Source organism: Lepisosteus platostomus, chromosome 10 (assembly GCF_059453375.1).
Source record: "Lepisosteus platostomus isolate fLepPlt1 chromosome 10, fLepPlt1.hap1, whole genome shotgun sequence".
Lineage (NCBI taxonomy): Eukaryota > Metazoa > Chordata > Actinopteri > Semionotiformes > Lepisosteidae > Lepisosteus > Lepisosteus platostomus.
Window position 1 is genome coordinate 8362115 of NC_142620.1, and position 23129 is coordinate 8385243.

At 47.5% G+C, this 23129-nt stretch overlaps 2 protein-coding genes across 4 annotated transcripts; one reads left to right on the plus strand and one right to left on the minus strand.

Annotated features, from left to right (window-relative positions):
- The first annotated feature begins 156 nt into the window (after positions 1 to 156).
- nek9 (NIMA related kinase 9) lies at positions 157 to 17970 on the plus strand. The gene is made up of 24 exons (XM_088647914.1): positions 157 to 312; positions 823 to 1095; positions 1757 to 1934; positions 2200 to 2255; positions 2478 to 2548; positions 2751 to 2856; positions 3939 to 4070; positions 4620 to 4730; positions 5632 to 5696; positions 5941 to 5991; positions 6203 to 6395; positions 7532 to 7676; positions 8596 to 8796; positions 9649 to 9695; positions 9938 to 10099; positions 10797 to 10905; positions 11254 to 11415; positions 11846 to 12013; positions 12124 to 12183; positions 13457 to 13635; positions 13927 to 14085; positions 14223 to 14387; positions 14526 to 14579; positions 14915 to 17970. The coding sequence occupies exons 2-24, from the start codon at positions 907 to 909 to the stop codon at positions 15050 to 15052; spliced, it is 2901 nt and encodes a 966-aa protein (XP_088504040.1). The 5' UTR covers positions 157 to 312; positions 823 to 906; the 3' UTR covers positions 15053 to 17970.
- LOC148653195 (zinc finger C2HC domain-containing protein 1C-like) lies at positions 17966 to 23093 on the minus strand. 3 transcript variants are annotated; one of them, XM_088647907.1, is made up of 3 exons: positions 22699 to 23093; positions 20540 to 22097; positions 17966 to 18902 (listed from the first exon to the last, which is right to left on the minus strand). In XM_088647907.1, the coding sequence occupies exons 2-3, from the start codon at positions 22010 to 22012 to the stop codon at positions 18666 to 18668; spliced, it is 1710 nt and encodes a 569-aa protein (XP_088504033.1). In that variant the 5' UTR covers positions 22013 to 22097; positions 22699 to 23093; the 3' UTR covers positions 17966 to 18665. The 3 variants fall into 3 exon arrangements, with proteins under 3 accessions (XP_088504033.1, XP_088504034.1, XP_088504035.1); XM_088647908.1 differs by having other exon boundaries at positions 20540 to 22101; XM_088647909.1 differs by lacking the exon at positions 17966 to 18902 and adding an exon at positions 18917 to 19271.
- Between the last annotated feature and the right edge of the window lie 36 nt (positions 23094 to 23129).

Below are 23129 nucleotides of genomic sequence, written 5' to 3' on the forward strand. Positions count from 1 at the left end.
ACGGGTCGTCGTAGCAGTTACTAATAAAAAGAAGTGCAACTTTGCATTCAAAATAAAACGAAGCCGCGGCGGTTTGTGCAAAGAAGTCTGCTTCAGCGGTGGGGCTCTGCGAGGTACAAGGCTCTGAATCTGTGCAAAAAGCAGCACAATCCGTGCTGTACCGGGGTGACACTCCGTGCGCTGCAGTAATGCAAGCTAGTGTTTCCGGGTCTTGAACTCGGCCAGGGTAAGATGGAGTCTCCGCGGGGAGCGAGGTGGCCGTGAAAAAAGTTAGCAGCGGCAGCCTGAGCTCCAGAAGTGTCAACAGACCTGGTAAGACGTCAGCTGAAAGTGCGGCTGGGGACGCGACATGGCGGAGCGACGAGGATTTAGACCCGGGCTGGGGGTAGGGTACGGGAGCGGGCGGCGCAGTCTGGGACGTGAATGGAGATATCCCAGCTCTGCTGGGGCATGCAGCCGCTCTCCAACACCTCGGCGAAGTGGAAACGAGAGAGCACAGAGACAGCACCTCGCGAGTGAAGGGGGACGCCGAGGACGATGTTGCGTCTGGGTGCTAGTTTCCCGTTGGCCAGGCGGCACAGATCTCCCTCCTCCTGGGACTTGCTAGAAAACTTTTTGTTTTTCACTGCAACTCTGTAAAAACGTTTCCACAACAAGAATAATCACACTTGAGGCGTAATTACCATATTCAGGTCTCATTGGCGTTTTGGGGGCTAAAAAAGATAGATGGGGGGGGGTGTTCTTTATTTTTTTCCCCCCTAAAACGAGCTTAAAAACGTCACTGAGCACCATCCTGATTGTTTCATTTTCTTCTGTTCTAAGCTGCCTGGATCCCCGTCGGCTACCTGGGAAGTTCCTAAAGGAGGATTGGATTTTAGTTTTGGCCTTGCGGGGGTGGAAGACGCGATGTCGTTGGAAGACTACGAGAGGCGCTACAGCTCCCTGAACTCGGACTTCGGTAGCGAGCTGGGCGGCAGCGAGGGCAGGTCTGCGGCCGGGGGTTGCAGCGCCGAGGAGGAGAAGCTGCACTACATCCCTATCCGAATACTCGGAAGGGGAGCCTTCGGAGAAGCAACTTTATATAGAAGAACTGAGGCAAGTCATTGGAAAAAAAAACAAACCGCATTGCCTTCGGCAGGTTCGGATCAAAGGCCATTAAGTCACATCCCCGATGAATCCGAACTCGCTGACGCTTTGAGGTGTTAGGTTTTTTAATTCATACTGTGGGAACCTCCCTCAAAATGAACTTCAGGCTGTAGATCCGGAGTGGTGCTCAGATTTGGTTGACCTGTTTTATATTTGACATGTGGACTAAAATAGACGTATGCACTGATGTCACAAGATGTCCTAGCGTGTTTCTGGGTGTCAATATACAGTATTTGGGTTCGAGAAGCAGAATAATCAGTCTGCTTGTCCACCCAGGTCCTGTTGTTGTTGTTTTAAAACACTGCCTTTTGAACTTGTCAACTCTGGCTTAGGTGTTTCCTTTTTTAAGATGAAGTGACAGCTGAATTAAGACATAAAATAGACGCCTCTCTCTCTCCAGGATCCGGGTGTGAGGTTATATCGACTAGAGAGGAAACGTGCTGCTTTGCAAAGCATTCTTAACCTTCTGTGTAGAGCACGTCCTTGTTATTTTTTAGGTGTGCGCTGTCACGATACAATTAAATAATTAAAAAAACGAAGTACTGTTTAGCAAACCAGGCCATGTGTTGGAAGCAAAAAAGAAAATGCTGGCTTGTTTTCTCTTTTCCAGGACAACTCTCTCGTGGTGTGGAAGGAAGTGGATTTGAATTGCCTCTCGGACAAGGAACGCCGTGATGTCATGAACGAGATCAATATCCTGTCCATTCTGCAGCACAACAATATAATAGCTTATTACAACCACTTCCTGGACAAGGATACCTTGTTGATTGAGTTGGAGTACTGCAATGGTGAGTCTGTTAGGATGCCCTGAGACAGATGAAAAATGGCTTGTTTCTGTTCCTTGATGTGACTTCCCATCACCTTTAATTACCTCATTAATTGTGATGCAGAAATCGTTCTCTGCGGATGCATATTGACTTTATTGCATTTCCGCACGGGATATCATTCTGGAAGGGGAAGTTAGTTACCGCAGCGAGCGATGTTTCATGTGTTGGTCTTGATGGTGAACTGCTGTCACTGTAAAATCTTAACGTTTGTTTTTTTTTTCCCCAGGTGGGAACCTGTATGACAAAATAAACCAACAGAAAGGACAACTCTTTTCAGAAGAGGTAAAACAGAGCTGGTTTTATTTCTAAGTCTTTTTAGAAAAATGCAGCATTCTAAAATGCAGTAATACAATGTTGCATCTGTCATAATGCTGTAGCCCTTCACAAAGAAATTCGGTAACAGGATGAAAACTTTCACCCTTACACAGTATAGCTTTTTGTCCTGTCTCCTTTAACTGTGTTGTCTTTTTGCTAAAATCTGATCAATTTTGTTCACGTTTACAGATTGTGATATGGTACCTGTACCAGATAGCTTCAGCTGTAGCCCATATTCACAAAGCAGGAATTCTTCACAGGTAATTAAACAAGTGCTTTGAGTAGTCCATTAATCATGAATTTCTATTGACTTCAGTAGACCATTAATTACGACTTTCTGTGGAATTCAGTAGTCCATTAATCAGAACGTCCTCAGTTTCCTGAAGCTGATTTTGCTAAGAAAAAGAAAAAACACCTCAACTTCATGTCATTTTTTCAATGCTATTGTCTTCTCTTTCAAAGGGATATAAAAACCCTGAATATTTTCCTCACCAAAACAAACCTGATTAAGTTAGGAGACTATGGGCTGGCCAAAAAGTTGGACTCTCAGTATTCCATGGCTGAGACTGTGAGTATATATTTGTGTATTGTGCATGTGTATATTTGTACCTTTACGTGCAGCATCTCTGTTTATATAAAGCTAAGTCTGTCATATTGTTCTGTAAACTCAAATCCGCGCTCAACCTTTCTAGTGTTTGTGTTGCTGCATTCTACAAATGCCTGTCAAATTCGAGCTGCTGTTGGCTCCTTGAGTGCGTTTCGTTCCGGTCAGAGTGACCTATTCGCTCGGTGTTGTGTTTGCCCGAGCAGCTCAGCAGTTGACGAGGGATTTTGTTGTGACGTACTGTAGCCGCTTGGCTTGTGCCTGACAAAAGCCATTCCTCTGAAGGTGCAGTGCAGTAATGAGGGGGGGGGCTGTAGAGGCCTCATTATCCATTGTCCTTGACCACTTCATGTTCTATTCCTGTGTCCTGTGGGTCCAGTGCAACAGCTGGAGGCGAAGCCCTCATTTCTCCTGCAGCTATTTTTAGCCACCCAGGCTTTGTATCTCACAGCCTGAATTGCGACGTGCGTCTACAAAGTCCATCTCCTCTTTCCCTCTCCAGCTCGGCGCTCGGCACTCGGCACGCACCACTTACGGCTCTCCGGCTGTAAAACCAGAAGTAAAAAAACTGTAAAGGCAGCTTTGTGTGGGTTACAAAGGGCTATGCAAAATACGAGAACTCTTCTGCGTGTATATTCATTTATTGTGCAGGAGGAAGAAAGCGTAAGGCATTAACAACATAACCTTTCCTCTTTTCGCCTGGTTAATGGCAGTATTTCATACCAGCCTCATCTTGACTATGACCTGCGGGAGAAAATGGTTGCTGGTCTTTCCCATGTAAAATATTAAATTATATGATTAAGGGCTAGTAGGATCAAAGACAATCAAATAATAATAATAATAATAATAATAATAAATAATAATATGACTAAGATCTGATTCTTTTTACTTCCCAGTGTAGAAAGTTTACTATATACTGTACGTGTGCTCATAGAGAAAATGGTATTGCCCGTTATAAGAAAGTCTATGGCTTTAGTTGTTTAAATATGTGCAGTGACTTTTTTATTGGACACGCTGACGTTTGACAGTTCTCCCTCTCGCTGCAGTGTGTGGGAACGCCATATTACATGTCTCCAGAGCTGTGCCAGGGGGTGAAGTATAACTTCAAATCGGACATCTGGGCAATGGGCTGCGTCATCTTTGAGGTTCTCACACTGACCCGGACGTTTGATGCTACGGTACTACCCTTTAAACTTGAATCCCCCCCGTGCGCGGCAGGGGGTCTCTCTCCCTGGTCCTGCAGAGCCCCCGGTCCAGCGGCTTCTATCGGTAGACTTAAAGGTGGCAATTTCTAAAACACTGGAACAGTTTAGCTATGACCGGATAATGATCGGTGGGGTGTTCAGTGAAGTAATTCAGACGTCATTTGCAGCAAAGCCCAGAATATCCTTCAGCTCTCGAGGAGCACTGTTCCCTTCATTGAGCCATTACTTGTTTAATTGATCAGTTGCTGAAATGAGTTTTCCTTGTCTTTAAATAGCAAATGACTTAGAGTGACCTGTAAGAATAACTAGACTGGGGCTCCTCGGGACCAGGGCCAGCGATCCCCGGTGTATACCATCGATCCGCTGTATCTTTCACTACCCCTTAATAATTGGCACGGCTGTAGTGCCCTTTTCATAATTACCTCGGCGTCTCAATACTTCAGTGACTGCGTCCACAAAGTTGTGAAACCAGGAGTGACTTGATTATAGGAAATGTAAATGTCTCTTATCGCCACTGTTCAGAACCCGCTGAACCTGTGTGTGAAGATCGTTCAGGGCAACTGGACCATGGAGGTGAATTCTGACGTGTACTCCTCGGAGCTCATCAAGCTGGTGTACGAGTGCCTGGATCAGGTGGGTATAGGAAGGCCAGAACGCTCAGGGACTGTTGGAGAAGGCTGGCTCTGGGCAGAACCCTGCAGCACCCCATTTTGAGATTTCTGGGGTAGCACTAAAATTTGGGTGTAAAACTAGCCTTGCACCTGCCAGTCAGCTGTTGCGAAGACGTGCTTTGCACATCAAAGCAAGTCCTGGTTTGGATCTGTGAAGAACTCCGGGAGTGTTTCTACGAACTGGAGAGGCGTGGGCTCGATCTGGGGGAAATTGTTCAGATCTGTGGCTGGGGAAAAAAGCCACAGAAATGGACGAGTAAAATATCATTCCCACCTGCATGACATGACATGGAAAATCCACACCTGTTTTGCACTATAGGTGCCTCAGGAGCTTGTGTGGGAGGATCTGACTTGTGTCGGCGGGGTTTCAGGTTTTTGGAAGTTGCATTTCATTCCTTTGGGAATGAATGTATGTTTTCGTTCCTTCTTTCATTCAAAACGTCATGGAGTGAATGGGTTATGGTTCAGTTAAAACAATTTATGCCACACAAGCAGCGCATGTGTAGTGAGACACATTTTTAAACAACCAGGCACAATTGTGTTACAAATCACAGATTTATTACACCGGACTTCCACTGTTTATCTCAAGCAAGGTGTGGCACATGGCTAATTTGCATACTAGACCCCGCCTTATCTTTTTATTCACATGGAAAGAGGGTCTGCTGAATGACCTGCTCCTGTGGGGAAACAGCTGGGTATCAGACTTGGGCCAAATGAAGTAATCTGCTCTCGATGTCGTGTTAAAACAAAATTAAAGTGCACGTGCAGATTCCCCGACTGATGGCTTGTGCTCGTAGGCGGAGCCACACAGCATGGAGGTGCAAACTTTGACCCCAGTTGTCGTTTGTTTTTCTGTCTGCCAGGACCCAGAGAAGAGGCCCACTGCAGATCAGATCCTGGAGCAGCCCATCGTTTCCTGCAATCGGCAGTGAGTGTGGCCTCCCTGGGTCTGCTGCTGCTGGAGCAGACAGCTGAGTGGGCGGGGAGAAGGGTCTCACAACACCCACGCCAGCCAGGTCACGTTTCGTCAAAGACGAGACCAGCAGTAATCGGCCACAGCTCCACAACGTGTTTATTTTTCCATGAAAGTTGTGGCAGTCAGTGCAGTACAAGACGGCCCTGAGGTGCTGATATTTATTTATGAAGTTTAACACATTGCATTTCTGTTTCAGACAACTGGAAGAGAAGGTTGCACTGCTCAATTTGGCCAACAAAAAACCCAAGTGAGTTATTTGCATGTTCATTTATAGTCATTCCAGGAAACTCCTAAGGCATGGCAGGTGACTTCTGGCACTTGTTTCCTTACAGAGCCTTTAAATGTCCTAAATAAACCCAGTACATTCTACCAGCCAAAGTATCAACTGTAAAAAAAAAAATGTTTATCATCATGTTGACCGAAGGAGAAAAGGCTCATGTGGCTTAACTTGCCGCCAGGTTGAGCACAGCGACGGAGAGCTCCGTCGCCGTGGTGACCACTCGGTCCAGAGAGGTCTATTTCTGGGGTGGCGGGAAGTTTACTCCCCAGAAGCTGGACGCCTTCAAGGGAGGCAGCAGCGCCCAGCACGTGTGCGCTGGGGAGAATCACTTCGCTGTGGTCACTGTGGAGAAGGAGCTGTACACCTGGGCCGTGAGTACCGGCGCCTCCCTTATGCGCTCTGGGATAAAGGCAGAGCACAGGTGCAGGCAGCCATGTTGGTGGGGTGTCTGTGGCTGTGAGACATTCAAAATGCAGATCGTCCCAAGAGTCGGAGCAGTGTTCATGTCGTTTACAGCCGGATGGTGTTCAGTTCCTATTTTGAGCTGTAAACATGAATTCACGTAAGTTAATCCTGAGAGGCTTTCACAAGCGCCCTTCAAACGTTAAAGGGGAACTGCGACGCCATTTTTATATTTCAGGGTTAGAAAGAATCGGCTTTGATGAGTGCATTTCAAACTGCAAAAGTAAAATCTACACAGATTTAAAAGGAAAATCTACACAGTTATGTGTAATTTACAAAATAGATTAAGTTTCCAGGTATGCACAGCACCATGTTCTGGGATTCAGAACAAGGCAACAAAACTTCTGGTGAGGTGAAGCAGCCCTATTACATTGTAAACAAGCAGGCTTGTGAATACATCTCTTTTAATCCAATAGAAATACTGGTTTCACTTTTGAGATGGTTTTGCGGACAAATACTACATACCTGCTAACTCTGCATGCAGATCACGTTGGAACATTTCTATGGAGAAACATCTGCTGCACAACCTGTATTTATCACATCACAGCACGTTAGTCGTTACGGGGACTAGTGAGCAGGAAGGGCTGCATACGGTTGAAACGCGAGTTTGTGACAACATGGCGACTCGGTACTTTCACAACGTTCACAATTCTTACAATGCTTAATTCGAAATATGTCGATTTCTTCTATAACGTTAATGAATTGTTTTTGTAACTCTCGCCAGTCTGAGATATAATAAGCGGTCTGAGAAACTGGGACCGCAGTTCCCCTTTAGTGTCAGTTACAGATGGATGATGTTCAGCCCCTATTCTGAGCTATAAACATGGATTCCTGTAGGTTAATCCTGAGACGCTTCCCTCAGAGCCAGTACTTGCTCTCACAGCGGGAGAACAGCGGTTTTCACCTGTGCCCTCCAGATGTTAAAGCAAAGGCCTGTCGAATGATCCTGGTGACGTGCTACAGAGCGCCGTGCTCATCCTGGCCCCGAGTCGGCCGTCCGCAGTGCCAGCCCTGACCTCGCTCTTCCTTCCCTCCTGGTGTGCAGAGCGTGCAGGGCGGGGCGAAGATGGTGGGCCAGCTGGGCCACGGGGACCAGGCCTCGTACCGGCAGCCCCGCAGGGTGGAGAGGCTGCAGGGCAAGGCCATTCGGCAGGTGGCCTGCGGGGCCGACTTCACCGCCTGCGTCACCGGTGAGTGGGGGCTCTTGGCGGCTCCCGTCTGCACCCCGACTGGGTTCCCTCCCCCGGGGGTGTCCTCCTTCCTGGGGCGGGGCGCAGCCCGCGTCGCGCATCCAACATTCGGCCGGTGTCCCTTCGAGAGGGTGGTGCCACCTGTGCCCACTACGGTAGGCTCCGGCTCGCGGCCAGCCTCTGAGAACGCAGCGGTGATTGAAAATGGGTGGATGGTTACTCTCCACCTGCATTCCCCAGGAAGCAATCGGTGACGCTAGCTTCTCAGCAGTCCTCGGGAATATCAGTGAGTCAGAGGACGCGATTCGTCTACATCGCAATCATAGAGGAATTAGAGGAATTAACTGCAGTTCAGTTTGGTTTTTTTCCGGTGCAGCCAGAGTATCGGAGTCCCCGTCAGCCTTTTCAGATCCAATACTACCATCCACTGTGGGGGAAAAGGATAATAATGGTATCGCGGACAGAAAAAAAATTTAATCACAAGACTTTATAATCCTGCCATCTATCCATTTTCTGACCACTCTATTCAGTACAGGGTCATGGGGGAGGTGGAGCCTATCCCAGCAAGCAACAGGCACAAGGCAGGGTACACCCTGGTCAGGACGCCAGTCCATCACAGGGCACACAGAGACACAGACACGCTCGCACTAGGGCCTGTTTTCTCAGAAGCCAATTAACCCACCAGTGTGCCTTTAGACTGTGGGAGGAAACCCACACAAACACAGGGAGAACATACAGATATAACCACAGGAATTGAGCTTAGGACCCCAGAGCTGTAAATGTAAAGATGAAAATATTTACCTACTGTTCTCACCCTTGTCAGTTTGGTAGGTTTTGTTCTTTCATCTTAAGTTTTCATCTTGGTCATTCCTTTTTTTTTTTTCATTTTGCATTTCTCGCGTGCTCCCGGCCGTTGCAGACGAAGACCAGATGTACATGTTCGGCTCGGACTACTACGGCTGCATCGGCGTGGAGAACGAGCTGGCGGCGGAGGTGCTGGAGCCCGTGCTGCTGGACTTCTTCCTGTCCCGGCCCGTGAGGCAGGTGTCCTGCGGGGACAACCACGTGGTGGCGCTCACCCACGGCAGGGAGGTGTACGCGTGGGGCTGCGGAGAGCACGGCAAGTACACGCCGCAGAGCGGGGGAGGCTGGTGCGGGCTGTCAGCCAGGCAGGTCTCGGAGAGAGCAGGGCATCAGCTTCAACAGTAGGGCGGGGTGGCTTGTTCCACACCTCCACAGCCCTTTGTGTAAAGAGCTCTCTCTGTTCTCAGTATTAAATGTACTGCAGACCACTGCGGCTACATAATTTATCAAAGGTTAGGTTTTTTTTATGATCATGAACTAAAATAAATGGGAAACGCAACATCTGTGCATATTTGACAATAAGCCGACGTTTACCCTTGTTAACTAAAGCCAGGATTCAATCACAAGTTTAACCTGTCCGCCGGATGAGAATAACAAACCCGCTGCCTGACTGATGGCAACTGTCCTCTGAAACGACTTGCGAACATCCAGACAAATACAAAGCTTTGGTCTCTTGCCATGTTTGGAATTGGCAAAAGGCAGATGTCCCTATCTTGATTTAATGGGGCTCTTAAATCATGCTGGCTCTTTGTTATGGTCTAGTAATTGGTATGTGTTTATGCTCTGGTGGCGTTTAGTGGGTCACTGCTGAATGTCTGAGCAGCACCTCTGCTTCAGCAAAACGTCATTTTTTGGAAGTTCTGCTCCGCAAAAAGAAATCGGTGCTTTTAGTTAGAGTGCAAAACTGAAAGACTGCGCCCCCAGACAAGGAAGTCTCGCCTGGGCTTCCCACTGGTCTCCCTGCACCACAACACCTGCACATTCGATTGCGATCCCAATGTCTGGGATTAAACACCGCATCTCTGCCTCTACTTGATGTTTTTTTTAAACCAGTCCCTGGTCTCTGTTAGTGCTTGGGAAAACCCTGTCTGTGTTTTCCTTTGTGAAGGTCGCCTTGGGCTGGACTCGGAGGATGACTGGGCCTCTCCGCAGCAGGTCAGGACGTCTGTACTCTGTAGGGCTGTAGACGGGAGTGGTGTCCTGATGTTTCAGGGTCAGGCCACGAAAGCGCCGTTGTCGTCACTGAGATCAGAACTCTTTTGATGAGAAGGAAAACGATGTTCGGTTATCGTTCTGCGTAGCTCTTTCACGGTGGAGGGGTTTCGGGGGCTCGTGCCGGCGGCAGCAGCGGGCTGGGGGGCGCAGGGTGACGCTTTCCCGCCCGCCTCTGGTCGCAGGTGCGCGTTCCGGCAGGCGTCAGCATCGGCTCCGTTCACTGCGGTGCCGACGGGACCTTCTTCCTGACGGAGACCCGCAAGGTGCTGGCGTGCGGGAGCAACGAGATGAACAAACTGGGGCTGAACCAGAGCATCTCCGGGATCATGAACCACGCGGGAGAGGTGAGGAGGCCGGCAGCAGGCCCCGGAACTGGGATCAGAGCACCTAACTGAAGCACCCTAGGCCTGTCCTTGGGCAGAAGTAGAACATTCAAGGTCATCTAACGCTGTCCCTTTTAACTGTGCTAGAGTTCAATGGAATTATTTTTTAAATTTGTTGCTTTTGAGGGATACTGACATGCAGGTGAGTTGTTTGTTTGAAACGTACTTGCATGATAACACTGCAGTACTCCCCCCACAGAGCACCGAGTTGACTACTAGAGTAAGCTGGTACTTAGGGGGCAGAATGCTTTGTTTTTCCTTGCTGTAGCCTAAGGTCCAACAGTCTCTGAGATGTGGCTGAGCTCTGGTTGCCGGATTGTCCCTTTATGGTGCTCATGGTTAAGCGTGGTGTTGATTTATGCCTTCACAAGGGCTTTTGTGAATCCACGCACACTCCTTGCGAGGAATCCTACCTCCTGGAGGACTACAGTAGCATTTCTAAATTGACAGTCTGCAGACTGTCAATTTAGAAAGACCGGAGAGAAAATACTTTTTTTGCCCCGTAACTTAAGATGGATTCATTTAAGGCAAGTACATATAGAGATGTTTTATGACGGGTGTGAAATTGGGGACCACACGGGTTAGTTGTGCAGTAGAATGTTGTGCTAGGGCTGACTTCAGCTGACAGAGGGCTCTTTCTCCTCCCGCCCCTGGCCAGGTGTACCAGGAGATCCCCTACACCACGTCTCTCACACTGGTCAAGCAGCTGGCCCGCTTCAAGATCAGAACCATCGCGCCGGGCAAGACCCACACTGCGGCCATCGACGGTAGGCAGGGCCTGCGAGCTCGCGGCTCCACGCCAGCCCCTCTCCCGATGCTGAGGGCGAGAGACGGCTGGCGGGGCGCAGGGCACCTGGCGCTCGTAAAAACGCACTGTGTGAAGTGTGAGAGAGCAGGCTTTAAGCACACACGAAGCCTGGTGCGTTAAAGAGAGGGGCAGTTTTATTCTGACGCCAGTCCGCGTAGATCAGGAATATCAGCTTTCGTAGAAGATAAAGCAAGATGATGGTGAAGTGCACAGGGTGAGGGCTTGGGAATAATGGATGGGAAGACTGCTTGAGGCACATTAACGATTTCCATGATTTATTTCATGTGCTCCCCTTGCTGGCTCTCAGAACGTGGGCGGCTCTTGACCTTCGGCTGTAATAAGTTTGGGCAGCTGGGCGTGAGGGACTACAAGAAGCACCAGGGCGTCAGCCTGCTGGTGGGGCCGTTCGGAGGCAATGCGGTGACCAAGGTGTCCTGTGGAGATGGCTTCACAATTGCTGCTACAGAAGGTAAGCGAGGCCGTGTCTTTTTCTCACAAGCCAAAGGTGGAGTTATTTCAGGAGCTCATCAGAAGCGCGCTCTGATGTCAGCGAAATGTGTTTCTACAAAATATTTATCGAAGTCTTTCATGCTCGTGTGTTACCACTTGTTTCAGAAATCATTCAAGCCTGTGGTCAGCCGCAGTACTTTCAGCTACAAGTGAATGTGCCGATAGGTTGACATGCTTTTGTTTAAGATAATACATTGTTCCTTTTGTTGCCAATGTGACCCCAGGAGACATTCTGTGCGGGCCAACGTTTTATCTCTTTTGGGAATTTGGGTGAAGTTCCTGCACAGGCAAATATAAGGAGTGCGGACACTGGTGAACAGGGCGACTGTTCATCTTGATGGCACGTCTGGAGGCTCAGAGCAAAGCCTGCTGGTATTTATGTTTCCCAGACAATCAGATTTTCGCCTGGGGGAACGCAGGGAACGGCCGCCTGGGAATGCCGCCGGACAAGGGATACGGCTCGGAAGTCTGCCCTTCTCTGCCCCGCCCCATTTTCGGCTCCCTGCACCACGTGCCCGACCTGTCCTGCCGCGGGTGGCACACCATCCTGATCGTGGGTGCGTCTTTGTCAGTTCTGGTTGCCGTGCCAACGCTGTGCCAGGAAGCAGCGTCGCCACGAACTGGGAACGGAACCCTTATTTCTCCCTCTGTCCTTTTTACTTTTCAGAAAAAGTCCTGAATTCCAAGACTATCCGGTCAAACAGCAGCGGGCTCTCTATCGGCAGTGGTAAGAGAAACCACGAGCTATCACCAGGACCTGAAATGGTGGCAAAAAGTTTGCTCCCACTTTTTGAAGATGGTGGTTTTGTGCCAGGCCCTCTCCGTTCTCTTTAGCTAGATCAAGCTAAAGATGGAACAGATGTGGCTGTTCTCTAAGGAACAGGAAAGTCTGTCATGATTTTCATTTAAAATGGGAATTATTCCAACAACAACCGCAACATCAGACACTGCCCTGAGGCACAGGGAGCTGTCACAACAATGAAAATAGCATTACTGGGCTGGGAGCCCAATCCCACCCACTCTGCTTTTCAAACTCATCCAGACTTTCTGAACCGTGCAAAAATGACGCCCCTGCACAGACAAACCTCTTTCGTCTAGTGTAGGACTTCACACCCTGGTCCCACTAGCAGGCTGCTTGATTGGAACCTTCAAATCCTGTTCTGTCTTTTGAAGTCAAGATTAAGGTTATCTGTTAAATCGCAGAGTTTAAATGAATCCCCAATTGTGTGATTGAGTCACTCGTCGAGGGCCCAGTTACTGGGAGATGGGAGCGGGGGAGGACGGTCACCTGGGAGAGGTCTGCATCCCACATTGACCCCAGTGATGGGGAAGGCCGCGCTGCAGATAATGGCCTCCCCCTGGGGACGTAGTTGGGCTCGGTCAATTTGCTTCCACTACAAACAGCAGAAACGGTGAAGCCCGCCGCCTTCGTTCGTGCTCTGTCTGTGCTGGCTCGTGCTGTTGAAAGTGGCCTTGGTGCTGCTTTCATTCCCCAGACACAGCGCCTTACGTCTTCAGGCACATGACTCTTGTCGCAGGTGTAGGAGGGCCGAGTGGCTTCAAACTGAGTTTCAGCAGCACAGCCCAGCACAGACGGAGCCGTAACACGTGCAGTGGGTGCGATTGCTTGTGTTGCGTGTTGCGTGTTGCGTGTTGCGTGTTGCGTGTTGCGTGTTGCGTGTTGCGTGTTGCGTGTTGCGTGTTGCGTGTTGCGTGTGTGTGGGGGTCAACTCGTCAGAGATACTCCAGAATTTTGTATGGGGTTTAGTAGTTCATGAAAACTATCCACCGCCTATATCTTTTGCCAGTTTATTTTTACCTTGAGATAGTTAATAAAGGAGAGATGTCAAGGACTGGCACCCTGGTGCCTCAGACACAGTCTCCTTACCTGTCCTGTTAATTGTTCCTAAGACTCGGGACCCCTGGGGGACCTCTGGTCTGATGTTGTGGGTTTGCAAAGCGCAGACGAGCTCCTGACGAGCACCTCTCTGTGTGTCCAGTGGGACAGGGCTCCACGTCCACCGTGGGCCTGGAGAGCGAGCAGGGGTCAGAGGCCCCGCTGCGGGACGGCGGCTCTGGGGGCACGGTGGAGGCGGACACGGGGGTGCGTGGGATCCGGACCTCCATGATGTCCCTCCAGGACCCGACCGACAGCTCCTGCCCTTTCTGGCTCCGCCAGGTCTGTTCGTGGGTGGAGAAATTAAAACCTCCTCTTCATTATTGTCATTGCCAGTTACTGCAGCGAACTGCTGTTAAATTGTAATAGTAAAAAAAAACAACATCAGTAAACAAAGAAGGGGAAAAAACAAATCGGTGGAAAGTGCGAAATGATTGTTCAGTGCGGAGTGATCTCTCCTTTCTGCTTTTCCTCAGTGTGCAGTACTGTTTAGTGTCAGTGTGAGGCGCCGTTCTCCCGGTCTGTTCTCGAGTGCTCATGGCAGGAGAACCCCCCCTCTCTCTCTCTCCGCAGGAGCTCCAGGAAGCCGAGTTCATCCCCATGCCGCAGAGCCCTGGGGACTCCACGCCCATCCCAGCGAACGCCGTTTTCTCGGAGAGCGCCACTCTGCCGTACGACGAGCTGCAGGAGCTGACGGCGGCCGTAGCCGCCGCCGCAGAGAAGGAGCTCCCGGTACTGTCCGCCGCCGCGGAGGAGATTTTCCTGTCACTTGATGCTTCAGTAACCCTGAGCCTGGGGTTTGTCTACATCTGCGCGATGAAGAGCCGACGTCAGACACTTTGTAAGGGTCCGTCCTGTGTCCCCTGCAGACCGCCCGGGTGGGCTGTGAGGCGGTGAACGGGGTGGACGCGGTTCCCGGCGACTGCAAGACGAACGGCGGGCTGCAGTGCGAGGGCGGGTCCCACGAGCCACTGAGCGCCCGCTGCAGTGCTGGGCACCAGAGCGCGGGCACAGAGGGCACCGAACTGGCACAGGTGTGGGCATCGTGGAAGAGAGGAAGGATAGATGGTTGTTACCAACCACTTTTCTGGTTTTGCATGTTGAGGCCTTGTGCTTCAGTAGCTGTTCCCCTGACCACATTCAGCCTAATCTCAGATGGTTTTGTTTTACAGCTAAGAGAGACGGTCAGTCGACAGGAAGCAGTGATCCAGATGTTACAGAAGCAGGTGAGCTGCATCTGTTTGTGTTTGTATTCTTGTGCCATTATATCACAGAGGTCGAAGACTGTAGCAGGCTGGCCCTTGCTATGTGGCATCAGTGGCCTCAGGCAGTGCAGAGATGGAAGTATAGGAAAAGAGAAATTTGTTTTACGCCCCATGTTTTTTAAAGTTGTATGTTATTTCACTTGTTGTTGCTGCAGCTGTTCTGTGTTTATGTTTTGGTGATTCCTTAATATCTTTGTATCGGGGAAAGAAAATCTGCGTATATCATTGAGCTTGTGCATATGACAAACTGAACATGTGCCGACGCAACATTTGTGGGTTTTCTGTACGTCTCGTAGTTCAGCGATCAGCTGGAAGAAAACAAGAGGCTCTGGGCGGCGATCGAGAGTCTGACGCTGCGGACCGCGGGGGCCGAAACGAACTATCGCCAAGGCGATACCGATACCGAGGGTGATGGAGCAGAGCCCAGCCAGTAACGCGGAGCTCCTTTCCACTGGCCTGATGCAGATTGAGAGACTCCGGACGCTGTCCCATCTCGGCGCATTCCTACGGTGCAGGTTTCCGAGATGTGGGTCAGCTCCGGGGGAAAGAGGATTCTTTTACAGGGCAGGAGGAGGGTTCACATGGAAAGGATGTTCTGAAATCCACAGGGGTTTCGGACTCACTGATAACGTTGCGCTAGTGCATGCCAGGAGGAGGTTAGATGATGAGGAAGCTGGAAGGATTGATATTGTGGAGAGGTGGACACAGCAACTAGGTATGGTGAGGCAAGTTTAAAGGTTGTGTCAGGTAAGAAATAGTCGTAATTCCAGAGGGGACTCAGAGTAACGTTTTTGAATATCAACACCTGTTCGGATTGTCACGCTAACCACCAAAATTTACGTTTAAATTCCTTAATGATAGTTGTTTTAAAATTGCTACGCCTTCTTATAAGCATATGTGGGAATTACATAAAACTGTAATATACACAGGAAAAATGAAGCCATACATGCTCTCTGACTGGGTTATGCGGGAGTAGCATTAGAGAAGATTTATCCGCAAACAGTCACTGTTACAGTCTAACTGAACAAAGGTGCCTTTCTCCAGAGGTTTTGATGAAGTATGATTTTGTCATTTTGAGGGGTTTAATAGCTTAATGGCAGCATTCTGTATTGAGATAGAGCCCTCTGGCCACGACTTGGTATCGGTCTGGAATGTAAGATCGAGGATGACAGATTTTCATTAGGATGAAAGTAGAGTTGGCTGCTACTGTGTGCCTTTTTATATTTGCATGACTCAAAGTGAGTGTTTCCGGCACATCTGGTTGAGGGAGAATATTCTTCTGATGGCCAAAGCCTGCGTGTAGATTATATCATATCCTGCTACTGTTTAAATGGTTTGTTTCCAGACTGCGAGTTGCAGTGGTTACCACAGTTAGTATTTATAAAGCTGCATAATGTTCGAATTTCAGCAATGCATGCTTTGTCTTTTGGTAATTTGCTGCTTTGTCTCCGGTCAATTAAAACATGCATTTATTATTACCTCGGTGTACTGCACAAGGCTCATAAGTTATCTTTACCTGTTATAGTTTGATGATGTTTTCTTGACCAACATCCTAGCAACTCTCTGTCCCACTCCATGCATCACTTGTTCTTAAGGAACTTTTAAAATTGCAGAAGGAAGTTTGCCCTTTGATGAGCAGACTGCTGGCTGCATTCTCAAGGAGCTTGGTACAGCATTCGGTTTTTAATTTAACAAAGTGAAAGCAGCCCCTAAACTGATAAGATGAGCAGATTTCCCAAAATAACTGAATTAAAAGACATAGGTTGCAGTACATATATGTATAAAGAGAGGTATTTTAAAGGTGTCTTAATTTACTTTGTGAAGATAAAGCACATTTTGCTAAGGCAAGTACAGAGTATGAACGTTCTTATTTTGTAAGTATGCATAACATTTTCAGCATAAATATGCTTGCAGAACAATGGATTTTTATAGTAACAGTGCAATTTTTTTACACTTAAAAAAAATAAACCATGATTATATTATGAACCAACAACCAAATGTATGTTGGTGTGATTTTCAGTTACTGTGCTGAGTACACTCCAGATACACATTTGTTTAGGTGTGGGTAAAAGAAATTGAGACTTGCCTGCCTTGTGCACCTTAGTACAAGGATATGCCACTGTTGTACTACTGATAAATACTTGTTTTATTGTTTGTTTCTCTTGTTCTTATTTACTTTTCTTGGGGAAATTGTATTTCTTTTTCCTGTGGTCTTGAGGATGGCAGTAACCAGCCTTAATGAGTAATGAAATGGATGAAAGAGATTGCATTGAGGTTTAATTCTTCCCACTGACATAATAACAGATGGTAGTGCATGTCTTTCTGTGGCTTTACAGTGTGATACTTCAATGACGAGGCAGCAGCCTGGAGTTCTTTTACACAGGATTTACCTGTATTGGTTTGGGAAGGGGCTGCTGATTAAGCGAGAGTATAATGAACAACTATTTTTTCCTTCATGTGCACTTCCCCTCATTGCCAGCGTGAGGCTCACAGATAGGAACCTAACTTATTTTCTTTGTGCACTGTGTGTAACAAAGCACCCTCACAGAATCAAAACACTTTTTGGGTTATTTCTTGCCCCATCTGTTTTTCATGCTCATGATACTAGTATTTCCTTAATGGCCGGCTTTGTTTTAGTGTTTAGTGTAATTCAAGTGTGCCTGTTTCCCGGTTTGGTGCTTATGAGACATTGGTGCAAGACACACTTTACCCTGTTCTGGTTAAAAATGTCTTACAATCAGATCAATACAGATTAAGACATTTGCTAGACATCTCTTTTTTAACATATTTTGTGAATTGTACGATAAGGGACTTTTTCTTCCATGAGTAAAGGGTCATAAAGCCTAGTTTAAAGTGCTATTTTTCCTGTTATGGACTGTACTAAATGAAAGCCAAACAAAAACCTTTAAATTATATCCATCCAGTCCAATGGAACATGATGGTCTTTTCCCACTCCGCAGGCCCAGAAATTGAACTGACAGTTCAAAGAATTGCATGCAAACATCTTCTGTTTGAACCGTAAAGAGTTCAAACAGAAAATGTTCCTGTGTCCTGTTCTGCAAGGATAACCTGGCAAGATTAATTTTGAACAGTTTTCATTAAGGACTTGCCCATTTTTGTTTTCAGTTATATTGTGCTGTTGGCCCGTACCAACTGAAATTTAAAATTGTCTGCGAAGTTTTGGGAAGCAGTTGCATCCTGTTGTTTAAAACGAGCGTTCTGACTGCCATTCATAGTGCCACGGTTCAAAGCTTAAACGTTTTACAAGACTTGCAACTTCACCTGAACACTACAGATCTCTTCCTGTTTTTATTGTTGTGTGCTTATTGTCGAAATAAAGTTCTAAACAGCCTTGAGGATTTTTATTTTATTTTAAAGAAAACGGAGCATACCAACACACGGAAAACGTTTGTTAAAGATTATAATCTGTTGCAAATCTCTATCAAGCATTAAAGGATAAAGGACAATTTATAATTTTATAATGAAGGTTAGAATTCAATTATTTTACAATGCCACATCACGCACCCAATATTTTATGATTTCAGTAGTAAATCGGCATAAGACCCACATGGTTTTTTATTTACATTACTACTTCTGGTCAGTTTCTTAAAATGACTATAGTACTTTTATTAGAAAATTGTTTAAAATGGTATGTATGGTCTTTAATGTCAAAATTGACCACCGGAGTGGATTGTGTGGTTTAGGAGCTTGAATAAAGTGTTCTGTGAGCCACTACTTAAAAATACTCAAAAAGTTCACATGTTCCAGGAGATGATACATTCACTATGTCAAGGTCTGTCTTGTAAGGAGCATTGTTAATGATTGTTAATGTACATTTTCATGATTTCAGGCCATTGCACATTTTTGTCTATACATCAGTGTAGAAAGTAAACTTATTTTCATTTAAAATATCAGGATTATCAAAATGCCAGCTCAAAGGCAATACTTTAATAGAAAGGCAGTTTTTGTTTTTTGCTTTTTGCAGCTTAAGTAACTGTGGTGTAAAGGTCTGGGAGCAGGCTGGTCTCCCCAGCGGGTCCCGGCTCTTCATCGCGGCCTCCGCCGGGGAGGAGGAGGAGGGGGGCGGCTCCTGAGGTTCTGACACAGGGGGATGTGCCTCTCCGCGGGGCGGGGGGCGAAGCGCCGGCCGCAGTGGGGGCAGGGCACGTAGTCGGGGTTGTCGCCGGTGGGGGGGGGCGGGGGCGGGTCCTCCTGCACCTCGCTGGCCTGCCTGGCGTTCCGGACGAAGGCCTCGTGCTTCTGCCGCCAGGTGCTCCTCTTCGGCTGGGAGGGGAGCAAAGCGGGAGAGCGATGGGGAGACGCCCGGAATGAGCCACGTGTCCGCAGCACGCGCACGCCTGTGGGCCAGGCCCGTCAGGCTGGCAGCAACTAATATAGAAGCTGGCGCAATGGGAACTCATCCCAAAATAGTTTCAAACCATTTGTTTTGCATTTTTTAAATTGAATTAGAAATCACTGGAAACTTTTTTTTCCTAACAGATTTTTTTCGGTAAAAAAGCTCATTTACGACCTTGTTTTCTTTGGAGGCGGCAGTGGTGGTGGTGATCAAATAAAGTCCCAACAGCTCTGAGACGTCAGAAGCTGTTGAGGCCTCTTCCAGCAGTCACTGAAGACAGGACTCGTACCCAGGGACTGGGGAAATTTTTCATGGAGTGTACGTCAATAAGGAGGCTAAGAAAACTGAACCATGTAATTTTGGATCCAATTTGGAACCTTTGTGGGAAATATCCTACAGAACCGTCAACATGGATTTAGGAAAGGTAGGTCTTGCCTAACCAACATGTTAGAGCTACAGCTGTAATGGAAACACAAGGTATACGATAATGGTGCTTTTTGATATTTAGAAAGCTTTTAAATACGTTGCTCATGAAGGTTTCATTCTCAAAATGCCAGCAGTCGGCATTCAGGGAAAAGCAAGTGGACTGAGAATTGGTTAATAGAAAATAATACCGATAAGGGGTGAGTCCTCAAACTGGGATGATCTAATTAAAGGAGTACCACAAGGTTCTGTGCCGTTCTTCCTCATTTATAGCCATCAACTAGATACTGGTATAGTAGGTAAACTCAAGTTTGCAGATGATACCAAATTAGGAGCATCAGCAATCACTCTTAATAGCAAAAAATTAAATTAAAAAACATCTAGGTGAAATTCAAGACTGGACAAACCTCGGGCCGGTGGTGTTTAGCGTAGACTAGTGCAGGGTTTTGCATGACGGGCTGAAGGACCTGAACCTTTTTAGTTGGGAACAGAGAAGACTACAGGGGGTCCTGATGCAAGTTAAATTCCTCATGGGCATTGACAGAATGGGCCCAGCAGAACTCTTCAGAGCAAACGGTGAACCAGAGGACAGAAGTGCAAGTAAAACGGAGAAGGAAGGCACCTCTTTACCCAACAGTTTGTGAGAGTATGGAACAAGCCACCCAACCACAAAACCTGTTGTGGACGCCAATAAAGAAACTGGTTCCCTTCAAGAAACTGGTTGAGATCCTTGGATCGATTAGTTATTGATTATCATATGAGCTAGAGAGGCCCAATGGCCTCCTCTCATTTCCTAGGTCTTCCTTGAGTTCTTATGTCAGGGGTTTTCAGCCTTTTCTGGTTGGGGGACACTTTTTCAATAAATCCCTTCTTGTAAGGAACCCAAATTTATGCATAAGCAACTGTTTGCCAAAATGGTGCTATTTGTTACTATGATTTAAAAGCCAAACCTGCTGGTGAACAGACCCACTGTGTAAGGTTTTACACACTACTAGACTGCCTGGGGAAAACCTCTGATTCCTGGAACCCCTTGGCCACACTCGGAGGATCTTTAAGGGCTGCTTTATGTTCTGGATTGGGTAACAATCATATTCACACATTCGTTTTATTTGTGGGAAAGAATTCTAAAGTCACTTCCTACCTCTGGCGTTGTACTTTTCTTCTTTAAGTTGATGTATTGCTCCAGGTCGGTTCCCTTGGCTCTGTGCTTGGAAGAGTCAAACACCTTCCGGCGGGAATTCTGCATTTTCTCACAGACTCTACGGTGTTTCTCCAATCTTTCTGCTGCAAATGTCCTGTTGCAGAGCGTGCAGGGCAACAGCTGCGAGTTCCCTTCCTGATTGTACGTCGGTCTCTGCTCCGCCTGGGGTGCTTCTTCGACAGAGAGTGGAAAACGTCTTGGTGATAAGTCTCCGCTCCCCTGAGGCAGCCTTTCTTCAGCACAATTTCCATTGCTCATTTCATAGCTTGCTTGTGGAATGCAGCTGTCCAGAGGAATTGGTTCGGCATGCTTCCCTCGATTCCTGACGTGTGTTTCATATCTGTAGGGCAGATCCTGTGACTGGCCGGCGTTAGAGGCCTTTTCATGTTTCTTGAAGTGTGATGGAGCAGAACTTGAGTGATTGAGCAGAGATTGAGTGTGAAGCTCTGTGTTATTTTCAATAAGAGGCAGGACTTGAGTTTTTCTTCTTGCATCGACCGGTTGCTTGTCCTGAACTGAGTGTCTTGAGGAACTATAGGGCTCTGCAGGCACACCCCTGCCACTGGCACTGCCCAGGTGCCCTTTTGGAGCACCATCGTGCTCTCTCTCCTGAGCTCTCCTTTGCTGGGCCATTTTTCCTCTCTCCTCCCACTCCTCCTCTTCGTCAGAATCTTCCATCTCTATCTGAATCCTCCTCAGCTCTTCCTCGGTCCTTTTCAGTTTTGCCCTGAGCAGGAGCTCCTTCCTCCTTATCTCTTCCGCCAGGTTGGCCTCTACCTCTGCTAGTCTTCGTTGTTCCCCTTGCAGCCAGTGGAGACCACTTAAATTCACCCTGGAGGAGTTTTCATCTGGGGAGTGGGCCACATCTAGAGGGGATGTCTTATCCCTGAGGATTCGTGCTCTAGGGTGTCTCCTGTCCACTTGCAAATGACTCCCTTCTGGGTGATCTGCAGGCAGAGAAGGAGCCACTGGGATATTCCTCGGTGCTCCTATAGGCTTCACAGCCTCAACATCACCTGGACTGAAGATGTGATTGAGACTGAAGGCTTTCCTGTGGTACACAGGCTTCAGTGGGCAGGACCTATCCACCCCGGCTGTCTTCTTTCCAGGGGCAACGTGATGGAGATGGCCATTTCTGGGCAGATTCCCAGCAGATCTATGTTCCCTGTGCAGGCCAGTTCCACCCCTGTTGTTCGCCATGGTTTGCAATGCAGACTGCTGGTCGTGCTGGGAACCGTTCCTGGCTTTCTGCAGCACGGCCTGCTGTTGCTGCCGGTACAGAGCGATCAGCTTCTTCTCCTTCTCCTCCCCAAGTTTCTGCTGGAAGTTGCTCTGCAGCAGCTGTAACTTGGACGGGTGCAGAGCTGGGTTCCGTCCACCGGGCCTCAGGGGTGGAAGTTTATCGGTTTGCATCTTTTTACCGAGGAAGGGGGAGCTCGAGGTCTAAGATGTGGTACCATTTGCAGATGAGACAGGCAGGTTATTTTCTTCCAAGTGTCTGACTGGGAGTGAAATGTAATGATATTAATGTATACCTACAGTGAATACAGGAAAAGGCCTATTCTTGAACAAACCACATACACACAAAAAAATTCTATTACATATTAAACATTTTCTTCACCTCAAACAACAATACATGCATCATACTTTTAAGAAACTATAAAAATGAGATAGCTGTCCTTCTGGCAGAAGAACTATTTGTGTTACAATGTAATTATCCTGTTTGCAGATTCTCCTAAAGACTATAAAACGACTAAATGTTGCACACTGAGTTTTTAGCTTAAATAAAACGCAGGCTGGATGCAACGCAAGCATTATGCCCGTTATTTTCAACTGGAAATCTATATTCAGTTTTGATCATAAATCACCCTCGTGGCCAATGAAATTGGTTTGTATTTATTTCCCAGCATCCCCGAGTGAGACGTGACACTGGTCGTTCATTCAACATTTCTTCGGCTGCAGACGTGGAAGAGGAAAAAACAACATATATTTCTGGGCAAAACCTTATAAATAATTCAGAAGTCACTGTATATGACACATTATATATTTACTTACACGACAGTCTAAAAAAACGTGCTAGTTCATCATAATTTACTCACCAAAAATCTTTCTTTGGTTTTGTCGACAGATTTCTGCTTCTAATCCTTCGTCAGAGCTCTGGGGAGTTTGTCACGATCTGGCGTCCTTTGAAAAGCATGAATAAACACTTGCGTGGCAGGGTGTTCTTTCTCTCCTTAACTTTTTGGGTTTGTTCACTGGTATCTTAAACCTGCAGTTAAAACTGTTATAGAAAGCCGACTTTAAACAGCGCTTTTTACAAAAAAAAGTAGGAGAAAATCCCCCCTCGTATGGTTTTATGAAACTTTACAGTCTCCCCTTGAAATACAGTCACCAAGCCTGCAAAGGCACAGAGAGTGACGAGTTTTTCCCCGAGCTAAAGTGATGCCCTTCACAACATCACCCCCAGCGTCACAGTAGGCGAGCCCTTTGTCCTCGCAGGTCGGTCATCAGAGGGTATTCTCCGGTAAGA

What these genes read in the sequence shown, in the direction of transcription:
- nek9 (XM_088647914.1), top strand. Translation starts at nt 907, where the DNA reads ATGTCGTTGGAAGACTACGAGAGGCGCTACAGCTCCCTGAACTCGGAC. An exon ending in AGGAGCTGTACACCTGGGCC is followed by an intron (nt 6,396 to 7,531) that starts GTGAGTACCGGC and finishes CCTGGTGTGCAG; the next exon opens with AGCGTGCAGGGCGGGGCGAA. An exon ending in CGGGCTCTCTATCGGCAGTG is followed by an intron (nt 12,184 to 13,456) that starts GTAAGAGAAACC and finishes CTGTGTGTCCAG; the next exon opens with TGGGACAGGGCTCCACGTCC.
- LOC148653195 (XM_088647907.1), bottom strand. Translation starts at nt 22,012, where the DNA reads ATGCAAACCGATAAACTTCCACCCCTGAGGCCCGGTGGACGGAACCCA. An exon ending in AGAAAAGTACAACGCCAGAG is followed by an intron (nt 18,903 to 20,539) that starts GTAGGAAGTGAC and finishes CTCCCCTCCCAG; the next exon opens with CCGAAGAGGAGCACCTGGCG.